Source organism: Entelurus aequoreus, linkage group LG17 (assembly GCF_033978785.1).
Source record: "Entelurus aequoreus isolate RoL-2023_Sb linkage group LG17, RoL_Eaeq_v1.1, whole genome shotgun sequence".
Lineage (NCBI taxonomy): Eukaryota > Metazoa > Chordata > Actinopteri > Syngnathiformes > Syngnathidae > Entelurus > Entelurus aequoreus.
The window spans coordinates 17,312,797-17,327,064 of NC_084747.1; the positions used below are offsets into that span (position 1 = coordinate 17,312,797).

A 14,268-nucleotide genomic window follows, 5' to 3' on the forward strand; every position below is an offset into this window, starting at 1 on the left:
TTTTTCACTGCATGGTACCCACTCTGCCTACAATAGTTGCCTCTAAATTGGCCACAGGCCGATACAAGGTATTATTTCTAGTACCTCCTTAGCTGGGGTTCCAAATGTGCTATGTACAAAATGGGTGCTGTGAACCACTGTAAAAACAACCTTAGTCCGGTTTTCTCCACAGTTACATAACACCCCTTGAGTGTTTGTTTGTTTGTTCAGAATGGAGCATTCAGCATTTATTGCAGTCGTTTTTTTTGGAGTTCGAAGCATTTAATTATCCAAAAGGTCTCGCTAATGAAGAGTGTGAGAGGGGATAAACCCAACTCGTGATTGATGAAGTCATCAGTAGAGAATAGTAAATGTATCTGTAATCCAATTTATCTATACGGAACATTCGGTCTGGTAAAGAGGCCTACTACTTTGTAAACAAATTCAGTGCAGCAAAAATTTTAAAAGGTTTTCTTTAAAAAATATATATATATATTTTAGCTGTTTACACAAAAGCTTAGCATTTTTGTGTTTTCTTTGGTACCTACCAAAATTTGAGCTTAAAACCGTAGTGTGTACGAAACCGTTACATCCAAAGTTTAAAAACCAGGATCCCAGACTATAGTGTTTAGTTGAATTAATGACAACAGTCTTATCTCCACTCTCTGGAGAACAATCACTGGGTTTCTTCGCCAGATCATTATTTCCTGGTAAGGTGGGGTAATGTTTCACTGTCATGGTTATAAGTTGCCCAGCATGCCAAGAGACAATGGTCTTGTTTAATTAAGACCAACAGATTGTGGACACAGGCTGAGAAACTTTACATTGCAAGAAAGTTGGGGCAAAGTTTTTTATGTACTCTGAACAACAACAAGCTCACGAAAATTTTGTTTTACAGTTCCACACTTTGCAATAATGTTCATTACCTCATCACACGAGGTGACAGAAGTTTGATGCTAATCCTGCTTTGTCATCTTTGGTAGCATTTTGAAAAGCTACAAAAGTGTGGAGGCGATCAGTCGCCCAGCCAGAGGTTTAGCAGACGTTAGGGGAGTGAAAGCAGCTCTCAGAACTACAGACTTGACAGGAACGCTACCGTTCTAAGACCCGGTTGCTAGTTCTTGTCACTCTATCACACTTTGACATTACCGCAGGGTGTCTGGCACAATTGGAAAGGACATTTGGGAGCTTGGAGAAAAGTCACAGTCATCTTGCATGTCTGTCAAGTACTTGATCAAGATGCGATTTGAATGTTTCAGTGCATAGACAGCTATGATGTGCACAGTGAGCTGTAGAAATGTCAGTTGAAGAGCATAACTCCTTCCTAAATGTTCTAAAAGCTTGTCCTTAAATCATTGTGCTCTGCCTGAAAACGTTAACGTTCCTTGCGGTCTACATAACATGTAATGGTGGTTCTTTGGTCAAAATTTTGCAAAGATGATGTTTTACAGATCACCTTCAAGCCGCTTTCTGACCGTCTCTTCAGTGTGGGCGGTTTTGTGAGCGGTCTTATTTACGTGCCTTCACTTCGACTGCGTCTTTTCCTCGTCATCCATATGACAGTTTTCAGCGTTTCCATAAAAAGGCTACTGACAGATATACGTTTGAACTACGGTGGACCCTTGATATAAAAACTTAATTGGTTCTTCAGCGTGTTTCGCCAACCGTTCATGTAGTGAAACAGAGTTCATGAATAACTGATTCTGGCTTCAACAAAAGTCCCTACATAACAAGAGGGTGATATCGCAACAATCTCGTTTTTATCCAATCACAACAACATTACAGCAAGCGTAAATGTCAACTCTGAACACGCGCACGGACACAAGTCTCGGTGCTGTCAAAAAACAAAAAACAAAATGCATTTTACCTTGTCTTGGAATATGTGCTGAGCACTCTGGGAGTTTCAGAGTTATAAACGAGTGCCTTCTCCTTCGCTGTAATAACATTTTTCGGTGTCATCACATTTAGACTTGCTAAGGAACAAATCCCTAGCCGCAGATAAAATCTTCAAAGTGAAGGTGCTGCAAGCCAGAGGCTGAGAGGCTTGCCAGTTAATACCCGCTGGTACACAAATACAAACCTTAAGATGTTTTTTTTATCTGTTACAGACCTCACACATAAAGACAAAAAAGGAAGTAATCAGGAAGTTGAGCTTTTGTAACATATGTAGTCCAGTGGTAAGTTCTGGTTGTCACTAGATTTCCCTGTTTGATTTTTAAGAAATGTATTTGTTGAGTATCCAGTAATGGTCTTTACCTGAAGAGCTGGACCGTTTATGCCCACCAGTCAATGTATCTTGAGATGTCCTTTAACTGCCTAAGGGATCTTATGACCGAAAGCCTTGAAAGTTGAGGCCCTTTGAGGCTCCCATATGGTCTAGCGGTGAGGATTCCTGGTTTTCACCCAGGCGGCCCGGGTTCGACTCCCGGTATGGGAACTAAATTTTCATATTGGTCTAAGGCAACCTTTGACTGAAAGGCTTGCCAGGTAATGCTCACAATCTGCCATTGTCTGAGTTACCACTTTGTTAAGTACCTATCTTCAGAGTCACCATGTTTTCATTGTTGATGTGTGGGATCTATATGCTTGGATTGTCTAACAGCTACCTTTAACTGAAGGGCTGAAACGTTCATGCCCACCAGTGAATTTACATCTTGAGATTCTCTTTACCTACCTAAGGCATCTTTTGACCATGTTTTCATTGTTGATGTGTGGGATCTATATGCTTAGATTGTCTAACAGCGACCTTTAACTGAAGGGCTGGAACGTTCACGCCCACCAGCGAATTTACATCTTGAGATTCTCTTTACCTACCTAAGGCATCTTTTGACCGGAAGCCCTGAATGTTGGTACCCTCTTTTCAGCGAATGTCAGAGGTCCCAGAGTATCCCATATAGTCTAGCGGTGAGGATTCCTGGTTTTCACCCAGGCGGCCTGGGTTGGACTCCCGGTATGGGAACTAGTTTTTCATATTGGTCAAAGGCAACCTTTGACTGAAAGGCTTACCAAGCAATGCAATAACTCAGTAACTCACACAATATGCCATTGTCTGAATTACTACTTTGTTAAGCACCTAACTTCAAAGTCACCTTATATTCATTGTTGATGTGTGGAATCTATATACTTGAATTGTCTAACAGCGACCTTTAACTGAAGGGCTGGAACGTTCATGCCCACCAGTGAATTTACATTTTGAGATTTCCTTCAACTACCTAAGGCATCTTTTGACCGAAATCCCTGAATGTTGGTGCCCTCTTTTCAGCCAATGTCTGATGGTTACCAGTCTCCCTTTTGGTCTAGTGGTGAGGATTCCTGGTTTTCACCCAGGCAGCCCGGCTTCGATTCCCGGTATGGGAACACATTTTTCATATTGGTCTATCTAAGGCCACCTTTGACTGACAGGCTTGCCAAGTAATGCTCACAATCTGCCATTGCCTGAGTTACCACTTTTTTAAGCACCTAACTTCAAAGTCACCTGATATTCATTGTTGATGTGTGGGATCTATATACTTGAATTGTCTAACAGCGACCTTCAACTGAAGGCCTGGAACGTTCATGCCCACCAGTGAATTTACATCTTCAGATTCTCTTTACCTACCTAAGGCATCTTTTGACCGTAAACCTTGAATGTTGGTGCCCTCTTTTCAGCCAATGTCTGACATCCCAGAGGCTCCCATATGGTCTAGCGGTGAGGATTCCTGGTTTTCACCCAGGCGGCCCGGGTTCGACTCCCGGTATGGGAACTAAATTTTCATATCGGTCTAAGGCAACCTTTGACTGAAAGGCTTGCCAGGTAATGCTCACAATCTGCCATTGTCTGAGTTACCACTTTGTTAAGTACCTATCTTCAGAGTCACCATGTTTTCATTGTTGATGTGTGGGATCTATATGCTTAGATTGTCTAACAGCTACCTTTAACTGAAGGGCTGGAACGTTCATGCCCACCAGTGAATTTACATCTTGAGATTCTCTTTACCTACCTAAGGCATCTTTTGACCGGAAGCCTTGAATGTTGGTACCCTCTTTTCAGCGAATGTCAGAGGTCCCAGGGCATCCCATATGGTCTAGCGGTGAGGATTCCTGGTTTTCACCCAGGCGGCCCGGGTTCGACTCCCGGTATGGGAACTAAATTTTCATATCGGTCTAAGGCAACCTTTGACTGAAAGGCTTGCCAAGCAATGCAATAACTCAGTAACTCACACAATATGCCATTGTCTGAATTACTACTTTGTTAAGCACCTAACTTCAAAGTCACCTGATATTCTTTGTTGATGTGTGGGATCTATATACTTGAATTGTCTAACAGCGACCTTTAACTAAAGGGCTGGAACGTTCATGCCCACCAGTGAATTTACATTTTGAGATTTCCTTTAACTACCTAAGGCATCTTTTGACCGAAATCCCTGAATGTTGGTTCCCTCTTTTCAGCCATTTGTGATGTTTACCAGGCTCCCTTACGGTCTAGCGGTGAGGATTCCTGGTTTTCACCCAGACAGCCCGGCTTCGACTCCCGGTATGGGACCACATTTTTCATATTGGTCTATCTAAGGCAACCTTTGACTGACAGGCTTGCCAGGTAATGCTCACAATCTGCCATTGTCTGAGTTACCACTTTGTTAAGCACCTAACTTCAAAGTCACCTGATATTCATTGTTGATGTGTGGGATCTATATACTTGAATTGTTTAACACCGACCTTTAACTGAAGGGCTGGAACGTTCATGCCCACCAGTGAATTTACATCTTCAGATTCTCTTTACCTACCTAAGGCATCTTTTGACCGGACGCCTTGAATGTTGGTGCCCTCTTTCCAGCCAATGTCTGAAATCCCAGAGGCTCCCATATGGTCTAGCGGTGAGGATTCCTGGTTTTCACCCAGGCGGCCCGGGTTCGACTCCCGGTATGGGAACTAAATTTTCATATCGGTCTAAGGCAACCTTTGACTGAAAGGCTTGCCAGGTAATGCTCACAATCTGCCATTGTCTGAGTTACCACTTTGTTAAGTACCTTTCTTCAGAGTCACCATGTTTTCATTGTTGATCTGTGGGATCTATATGCTTGGATTGTCTAACAGCGACCTTTAACTGAAGGGCTGGAACGTTCACGCCCACCAGTGAATTTACATCTTGAGATTCTCTTTACCTACCTAAGGCATCTTTTGACCGGAAGCCTTGAATGTTGGTGCCCTCTTTTCAGCCGATGTCTGAAGTCCCAGAGGCTCTCATATGGTCTAGCGGTGAGGATTCTCTTTACCTACCTAAGGCATCCTTTGACCGGAAGCCTTGAATGTTGGTGCCCTCTTTTCAGCCGATGTCTGAAGCCCCAGAGGCTCCCGTATGGTCTAGCGGTGAGGATTCCTGATTTTCACCCAGGTGTCCTGGGTTCGACTGCCGGAATGGGAACTAATTTTTCATATTGGTCAACGGCAACCTTTGACTGAAAGGCTTGCCAGGTAATGCTCACAATATGCCATTGTCTGAGTTACCACCTTGTTAAGTACCTAACTTCAGAGTCACCATGTTTTCATTGTTGATGTGTGGGATCTATATGCTTGGATTGTCTAACAGCTACCTTTAACTGAAGGGCTGGAACGTTCATGCCCACCAGTGAATTTACATCTTGAGATTCTCTTTACCTACCTAAGGCATCTTTTGACCGGAAGTCCTGAATGTTGGTACCCTCTTTTCAGCGAATGTCAGATGCTTACCAGTCTCCCTTATGGTCTAGTGGTGAGGATTCCTGGTTTTCACCCAGACAGCCCGGCTTCGACTCCCGGTATGGGAACACATTTTTCATATAGGTCTATCTAAGGCAACCTTTGACTGACAGGCTTGCCAGGTAATGCTCACAATCTGCCATTGTCTGAGTTACCACCTTGTTAAGTACCTAACTTCAGAGTCACCATGTTTTCATTGTTGATGTGTGGGATCTATATGCTTGGATTGTCTAACAGCTACCTTTAACTGAAGAGCTGGAACGTTCATGCCCACCAGTGAATTTATATCTTGAGATTCTCTTTACCTACCTAAGGCATCTTTTGACCGGAAGCCCTGCATGTTGGTGCCCTCTTTTCAGCGAATGTCAGAAGGCCCAGAGGCTCCCATATGGTCTAGCGGTGAGGATTCCTGGTTTTCACCCAGGCGGCCCGGGTTCGACTCCCGGTATGGGAACTAGTTTTTCATATTGGTCAAAGGCAACCTTTGACTGAAAGGCTTGCCAAGCAATGCAATAACTCAGTAACTCACACAATATGCCATTGTCTGAATTAGTACTTTGTTAAGCACCTAACTTCAAAGTCACCTGATATTCTTTGTTGATTTGTGGGATCTATATACTTGAATTGTCTAACAGCGACCTTTAACTAAAGGGCTGGAACGTTCATGCCCACCAGTGAATTTACATTTTGAGATTTCCTTTAACTACCTAAGGCATCTTTTGACCGAAATCCCTGAATGTTGGTGCCCTCTTCTCAGCCATTTCTGATGTTTCCCAGGCTCCCTTATGGTCTAGCGGTGAGGATTCCTGGTTTTCACCCAGACAGCCCGGCTTCGACTCCCGGTATGGGACCACATTTTTCATATTGGTCTATCTAAGGCAACCTTTGACTGACAGGCTTGCCAGGTAATGCTCACAATCTGCCATTGTCTGAGTTACCACTTTGTTAAGCACCTAACTTCAAAGTCACCTGATATTCATTGTTGATGTGTGGGATCTATATACTTGAATTGTCTAACACCGACCTTTAACTGAAGGGCTGGAACGTTCATGCCCACCAGTGAATTTACATCTTCAGATTCTCTTTACCTACCTAAGACATCTTTTGACCGGAAGCCTTGAATGTTGGTGCCCTCTTTTCAGCCAATGTCTGAAATCCCAGAGGCTCCCATATGGTCTAGCGGTGAGGAGTCCTGGTTTTCACCCAGGCGGCCGGGGTTGGACTCCTGGTATGGGAACTAAATTTTCATATCGAAGGCAACCTTTGACTGAAAGGCTTGCCAGGTAATGCTCACAATCTGCCATTGTCTGAGTTACCACTTTGTTAAGTACCTATCTTCAGAGTCACCATGTTTTCATTGTTGATGTGTGGGATCTATATGCTTAGATTGTCTAACAGCGACCTTTAACTGAAGGGCTGGAACGTTCATGCCCACCAGTGCATTTACATCTTGAGATTCTCTTTACCTACCTAAGGCATCTTTTGACCGGAAGCCCTGAATGTTGGTACCCTCTTTTCAGCCAATGTCAGAAGTCCCAGCGCAACCCATATGGTCTAGCGGTGAGGGTTCCTGGTTTTCACCCAAGCGGCCTGGGTTCGACTCCCGGTATGGGAACTAGTTTTTCATATTGGTCAAAGGCAACCTTTGACTGAAAGGCTTGCCAAGCAATGCAATAACTCAGTAACTCACACAATATGCCATTGTCTGATTTACTACTTTGTTAAGCACCTATCTTCAAAGTCACCTTATATTCATTGTTGATGTGTGGGATCTATATACTTGAATTGTCTAACAGCGACCTTTAACTGAAGGGCTGGAACGTTCATGCCCACCAGTGAATTTACATTTTGAGATTTCCTTTAACTACCTAAGGCGTCTTTTGACCGAAATCCCTGAATGTTGGTGCCCTCTTTTCAGCCAATGTCTGATGTTTAACAGGCTCCCATATGGTCTAGCGGTGAGGATTCCTGGTTTTCACCCAGGCAGCCCAGCTTCAACTCGCGGTATGGGAACAAATTTTTCATATTGGTCTATCTAATGCAACCGTTGACTGACAGGCTTGCCAGGTAATGTTCACAATCTGCCATTGTCTGAGTTACCACTTTGTTAAGCACCTAACTTCAAAGTCACCTGATATTCATTGTTGATGTGTGGGATCTATATACTTGAATTGTCTAACACCGACCTTCAACTGAAGGGCTGAAACGTTCATGCCCACCAGTGAATTTACATCTTCAGATTCTCTTTACCTACCTAAGGCATCTTTTGACCGGAAGCCTTGAATGTTGGTGCCCTCATTTCAGCCAATGTCTGAAGTCCCAGAGGCTCCCATATGGTCTAGCGGTGAGGATTCCTGGTTTTCACCCAGGCGGCCCGGGTTTGACTCCTGGTATGGGAACTAAATTTTCATATCGGTCTAAGGCAACCTTTGACTGACAGGCTTGCCAGGTAATGCTTACAATCTGCCGTCGTCTGAGTTACCACCTTGTTAAGCACCTAACTTCAGAGTCACCATGTTTTCATTGTTGATGTGTGGGATCTATATGCTTGGATTGTCTAACAGCTACCTTTAACTGAAGGGCTGGAACGTTCTTGCCCACCAGTGAATTTACATCTTGAGATTCTCTTTACCTACCTAAGGCATCTTTTGACCGGAAGCCCTGAATGTTGGTACCCTCTTTTCAGCGAATGTCAGAATCCCCAGATGATCCCATATGGTCTAGCGGTGAGGATTCCTGGTTTTCACCCAGGCGGCCTGGGTTCGACTCCCGGTATGGGAGCTAGTTTTTCATATTGGTCAAAGACAACCTTTGACTGAAAGGCTTGCCAAGCAATGCAATAACTCAGTAACTCACACAATATGCCATTGTCTGAATTACTACTTTGTTAAGCACCTAACTTCAAAGTCACCTGATATTTATTGTTGATGTGTGGGATCTATATACTTGAATTGTCTAACAGCGAGCTTTAACTGAAGGGCTGGAACGTTCATGCCCACCAGTGACTTTACATCTTCAGATTTTCTTTACATACCTAAGGCATCTTTTGACCGGAAGCCTTGAATATTGGTGCCCTCTTTCCAGCCAATGTCAGAAGTTCCAGAGGCTCCCATATGGTCTAGCAGTTAGGATTCCTGGTTTTCACCCAGGCGCCCTGGGTTTGACTCCCGGTATGGGAACAAATTTTTCATATTGGTCTATGGCAACCTTTGACTGACAGGCTTGCCAGGTAATGCTCACAATCTACCATTGTCTGAGTTACCACTTTGTTAAGTACCTAACTTCAGAGTCACCAGGTTTTCATTGTTGATGTGTGGGATCTATATGCTTGGATTGTCTAACAGCGAACTTTAACCTAAGGGCTGGAACATTCATGCCCACCAGTCAATTTACATCTTAAGATGTTCTTTAACTACCTAAGGCATCTTTTGACCGAAAGACTTGAAAGGTAATGCCCCCTTTTAGCCAATGTCTGAGTTTCCCTTTTGTTAGGCATTTAACTCAAATCTAAGTTTTGAGTCCAGATGTTATGTTCTATGAGTTCTTACTCCCATATGGTCTAGCAGTGAGGATTCCTGGTTTTCACAAAGGCAATCTTGGTACGACTCCCAGTATGGAAACTACTTTTTGATATTGGTCTAAGTCAACCTTGACTGAAAGGCTTGACAGGTAATGCTCACAATCTGCCAATGTCTGAGTTATCACTTTGTTAAGCACCAAACTTCAAAGTCACCAGATTTTAACAACACTGAAGATCTTTAGCATATCAGTATGTGGAATTAAATAATAGAATGGATTAAGCAAAGAAGTCAAACAATGTACTGACGTGATCCAGTTTGGGAAATTGTTCAAACGCAAAGTGTTTACAAAGTACAAGGAAGAAGAATACTGATACAAATCTCGAACTTGATTGATAAATGACATACATTCTATCACATATTCAGTAAATAATGTAAATCAATCAGTAAATTAAATAAAAAACGACCTAATCATGACATGTATTGATATTGTTAATATTCATTCATTGTTGTTGTGTTTAAGATCGAAAAAGGAAGTGAACAACTGTGTTCGAAATTATTTCCAGAGAGGAAATGGGTAGAATTAATTATTCCTGCTGCTTTTCAGATATGTTAGAATATTCTAACTGCACACATGTTCGAAAAATCACTATGTTGTTCTTTGTTTTACCATTTTCTTCTATTCATTTTTGTTGTTGTTTTGTTGTGGGTTTCCTTTTATTCTTTTTTTTTTAAACATGTTCGAAATAAATATTTACAATACAAACCAAATAAGCTTCCACCTCACCTTTAACTTTAACTTTTAATACGGTATAGAGCTTTAGATTCCTGGTTCTCACCAAAGTGGCTTGCGTTCAATTTCTGGCTTGTGAATTGATTTCCTTGGTCGCTGAATTGTTTCCTTAGTGAGTGCGGAGTGAAAGAGTCCAAATTCAACTGTAAAGAAAAACTTGGGCAACTCTTTCCAAACTGCACAGTGGGCAGAGGACATTGAAGAACCAACTCCTACAAATTATTACATTCTTGTACCCAAGGTTGGTTTATGTTGGATATCTGCACTCTATTCATTCACTGTCTCTTTGTCCCTTTGCAGGTTCCGTTGCATCGTTTACCCATTCAAGCAAAAGTTGACCATATCCACCGCCTCCTTGATCATAGTCATCATCTGGGTCCTGGCCATATCCATCATGTGTCCATCTGGTGTGATGCTCCAAGTGACTCAGGAGCAGAGCATCCAGGTGCTGCTGGGCTACGACAACAAAACAACTCCTTTTTACTGGTGCAGGGAGAACTGGCCCAACCAGGACATGCGGAAGATCTACACCACTGTTTTATTCGCCAACATTTACCTGGCACCGCTGTCCCTCATCGTGATCATGTACGCCCGCATCGGAATCACGCTCTTTAAGACGGCCATGCCGACAGGGGGCAAGCCGGGCCACGACAACCGCCACACTGTGTCCAAGAAGAAGCAGCGAGTGATCAAGATGCTCCTCATCGTTGCCTTTCTCTTCATCCTCTCCTGGCTGCCTCTGTGGACTCTCATGATGCTGAGCGACTACGCCCGGCTCACCGAGCAGCAGTACAGGATCATAAACATCTACATCTACCCCTTCGCCCACTGGCTCGCCTTCTTCAACAGCAGCGTCAATCCCATCATCTACGGGTTCTTCAACGAGAACTTCCGGCGGGGATTTCAGGCGGTCTTCAAGTTCAGCCTGTGTACTGCCGACGGCCAGCGGAGGAAGACCTACTCGCACAGGTTGCAGACCAACTCCGTGCTGCCGGCGAATAACGTACAGACAACCCTGGAGCCTATTTCTCTAAACAGCTTGGAGAAGACCAGCTCCAGGCGAGTCCACCGTGTCACCGAGCAGGACTTGGTCATGGAGGACCTGGACAAGGGGTCTAGCAGTGGTGGAGTCACAGTTGTGTCCATTTGAACTAGTGCCATTCGTCAAGGTGTCGGTTTTGAGGTTTTCGGTCCTCGTACCACCTGAGTGTTCCTTGTAAAAACTGAACTAAAGCAGGAAGCTACCTCCCCTGAAATGCAATCCCAGCCAGAAATGAAGATTTGTCGTCGGGTGCCAATGCACATTCTGAACATCTGAAGGGCGTCAACAAAGGATTCTGTGTTCAAGTCCTAATAGCACAAACAATCAGTGTTGTGGTAACGTGATGCCTACAAAACTACAGTAGAACCTGTTTAGAGTCAGTCCGGTTTATGTTTACAACCCGTCTATGTCAACAAACTCATCAAGTCCGGGTCAACTGTGTTCTTCTTATTACTTGTCAACATACAATTTGAGATTCAAATGGGTCGTTTCTATGATGAATCCAGTCCGTTTATGTCGACATGTTTTCGCAGTAGTGTTAAATGTGCCCATAGGGGCTTCCTGGTCAATGCACAGAAAGCTTCAAAATAAAAGCATGTCAGTATTAGCCGGGATTTGACCACGGCAACCAAATTCTTCTTATGTCCCTGGCAAAAGTCGCAAGTAACCGTGTTTTCCGTTTTGGTTATGTCGGCAATCGCTTACGTTGTGGCTCAGCCAGTGTGAGGCGCGTCGACACAAATAAGTTCTATTGTAGTACACAGTATATTTTTAAATGTAGAAAGTCGCTTCATACATGGGCGACACTTGCAAAGCAGATTTCAGGGTCTGTTTGCTCCCTTCGCTGAGCTCCGAGCACTTTATGTGGTAGCTTCATGGTTAGTTAACTAGCTTGCGAGAGTGCACCCAAGAATTCTATTGTCTATCAACCAGGAAGTGGCATGCTAACATAATGGAAGGCTAAACCAATCAAAATAAAACAATGTAATCCGTTGCTAACCATTAACGGAGGTATTTACCTTGGTTTGTTTGTTGTGTTGCTCCGAGGCTTCTACAGGCTTGAAGCAACTTGAAGCAAACGCAATTGTGAGGCGATACGGAAGTCTAATGCTGAGTAATATCGCTAAGTACGCTTAGTGAGATGATTTCAATGTGGTTTCGCTCTACTCCCAGCTTGGACGTGGCAATTCGGTGACTAAATTTGCGCATTTGAGAAGAACAATCCGCGCTCTGACACTCTAATCCCACACAGATTCCGGGGTTTCATCATCATCACGCCGAACCAAAACAATGTCACGCATTACCGAGTCCTAAACTGGCATTAAAGGCACATAGAAGAGACTTAAACCCTGCGTAAGAAGGATGGTATTAGCAGTGCTGGGATACCAGCCAGGACGCCTCCTGTGCTACGAACGGAGCCTTGCTTTACGGTTATTTGCAGCGTATGTATAAATACGCCGACATCGTCACAGTCAAACCTGTCTGAGGTATGGTCGAGCACGAGCTTTTATTCTGAAAACAAACAGGCACTCATAAACTGCGGGGATTACAGTAAGTGTTATTTATTCAGGAAGTCTCCGATGTAAATCTCACACGTCTTATCTCCCGTCCGTGAACACATTAATGCATAGAAGCAGTTAGTTGTATTTTGGCCTTGAGAGAGAGAGAGGCATGCAAAGAAGACTCCGGAGACGTACGAACATGTTTATTAATATTTGTCCTGCTTTAATCTGACATCTTTATGTTAGTTTATACAACAGGTGGCCTGGGGGTAAAATGCCAACAAGTGAACCGAGCTATTTTGGAGGTCCCGAATGGGAAGTTTTTGTTTGTTTAAATATGTATGTATATGTACATACATATGTAGATACATATGTTTGTACATATGTACGCACAAACATATGTACATGCATACATATGTATGTATGTACATACATGTATGTATGTACATAAATCTATGTACATACATATGTATGTACATACATACATATGTATGTGCATACATACGTATGTATGTACATATGTACATACATATGTACATACATGTATGTACATATATATGAACATACATGTACATACAAGTGAACAGAGCTATTTTGGAGGTTCTCAATGTGAAGTTTTTGTTTGTTTAAATATGTATGTATACCTACGTACATATGTACATATATATGTGTGTACATATGTACGAACATACATATATACATGCATACATATGTATGTATGTACATACATGTATGTACATATGCATTTACATAAAGTTATGTACACACATATGTATGTACATACATAAACATACATTTGTACATATGTACATACATGTACATACAAGTGAACCCAGCTATTTTGGAGGTTCTCAAAGTGAAGTTTTTGTTTGTTTAAATATGCATGTATATGTACATACATATGTTTGAACATATGAATGTATATACATATGTATGCATGTACATATGTATTTTCATGCATATGTACATACATGTAGGTATATGCATATGTACATACATGTGTGTACATACATATGTACATACATTTATGTACGTATGTATGTACATACATGTATGCATGTACATATGTACATACATGTATGCACATACATATGTACATACATGTATGTACGTATGTATATACATACATGTATGTACATACATACACATGTATGTACATACGTACATTCATAAACATACATATGTACATACATGTATGTACATACAAGTGAACCGAGCTATTTTGGAGGTTCCTAATGTGAAGTTTTTGTTTGTTGAAATATGTATGTATATGTACATACAAATGTACATATGAATGTATGTATGTACATGCATATGTACATACTATATGTACACACATGTATGTACATAAATATGTACATATGTACGTACATATGTACATACATATGTTCATACATGTATGTACATATGTATGTACATACATTACATATATATGTAATGTATGTACATTTTTGTAGCCAATAATATCCCAGTAGAGTCATTCTTCTGAATACATGTATATCATAATATATTGGGGGGGAAAAAACTACATTTCCGTATTGACCCAAATATATAAGACGACCTTTGTTTTCCCAGGATCAGCTTTTGTAAAAAATACAAAACATCGTGTGTTAGGTGTGAGGTTTAGAGTTAGGTTTTAAATAAGGGTTAGGTTTGAGGTTTGGACTATGGGCAGGATCACGTGTGGATTTTTTGTTTGTTTGTTTAAGAATGGTTTGT

The 14,268-nt window shown here is 42.2% G+C and overlaps 1 protein-coding gene and 8 non-coding genes across 12 annotated transcripts in view; all 9 read left to right on the forward strand.

Moving 5' to 3' along the window:
- The window catches only part of npffr2a (neuropeptide FF receptor 2a), an 87,232-nt gene extending 74,224 nt beyond the window's left edge, over positions 1-13,008 (forward strand). For all 4 annotated transcript variants that reach the window (XM_062025096.1, XM_062025099.1, XM_062025098.1 and 1 more), the window contains one exon: positions 10,306-13,008. In XM_062025096.1, coding sequence (XP_061881080.1) covers positions 10,306-11,155 — 850 coding nt within the window. In that variant the 3' untranslated portion in view covers positions 11,156-13,008. The remainder of the gene's footprint in view (positions 1-10,305) is intronic.
- On the forward strand, positions 2,345-2,416 carry trnae-uuc (transfer RNA glutamic acid (anticodon UUC)). The gene has a single exon. It is a non-coding gene; the product is annotated as a tRNA-Glu (tRNA).
- Positions 2,867-2,938, forward strand: trnae-uuc (transfer RNA glutamic acid (anticodon UUC)). The gene has a single exon. It is a non-coding gene; the product is annotated as a tRNA-Glu (tRNA).
- trnae-uuc (transfer RNA glutamic acid (anticodon UUC)) lies at positions 3,651-3,722 on the forward strand. The gene has a single exon. It is a non-coding gene; the product is annotated as a tRNA-Glu (tRNA).
- trnae-uuc (transfer RNA glutamic acid (anticodon UUC)) lies at positions 4,033-4,104 on the forward strand. Its single transcript has one exon. It is a non-coding gene; the product is annotated as a tRNA-Glu (tRNA).
- Positions 4,816-4,887, forward strand: trnae-uuc (transfer RNA glutamic acid (anticodon UUC)). Its single transcript has one exon. It is a non-coding gene; the product is annotated as a tRNA-Glu (tRNA).
- trnae-uuc (transfer RNA glutamic acid (anticodon UUC)) lies at positions 6,077-6,148 on the forward strand. Its single transcript has one exon. It is a non-coding gene; the product is annotated as a tRNA-Glu (tRNA).
- trnae-uuc (transfer RNA glutamic acid (anticodon UUC)) lies at positions 8,022-8,093 on the forward strand. The gene has a single exon. It is a non-coding gene; the product is annotated as a tRNA-Glu (tRNA).
- trnae-uuc (transfer RNA glutamic acid (anticodon UUC)) lies at positions 8,404-8,475 on the forward strand. Its single transcript has one exon. It is a non-coding gene; the product is annotated as a tRNA-Glu (tRNA).
- Positions 13,009-14,268: the final 1,260 nt, after the last annotated feature.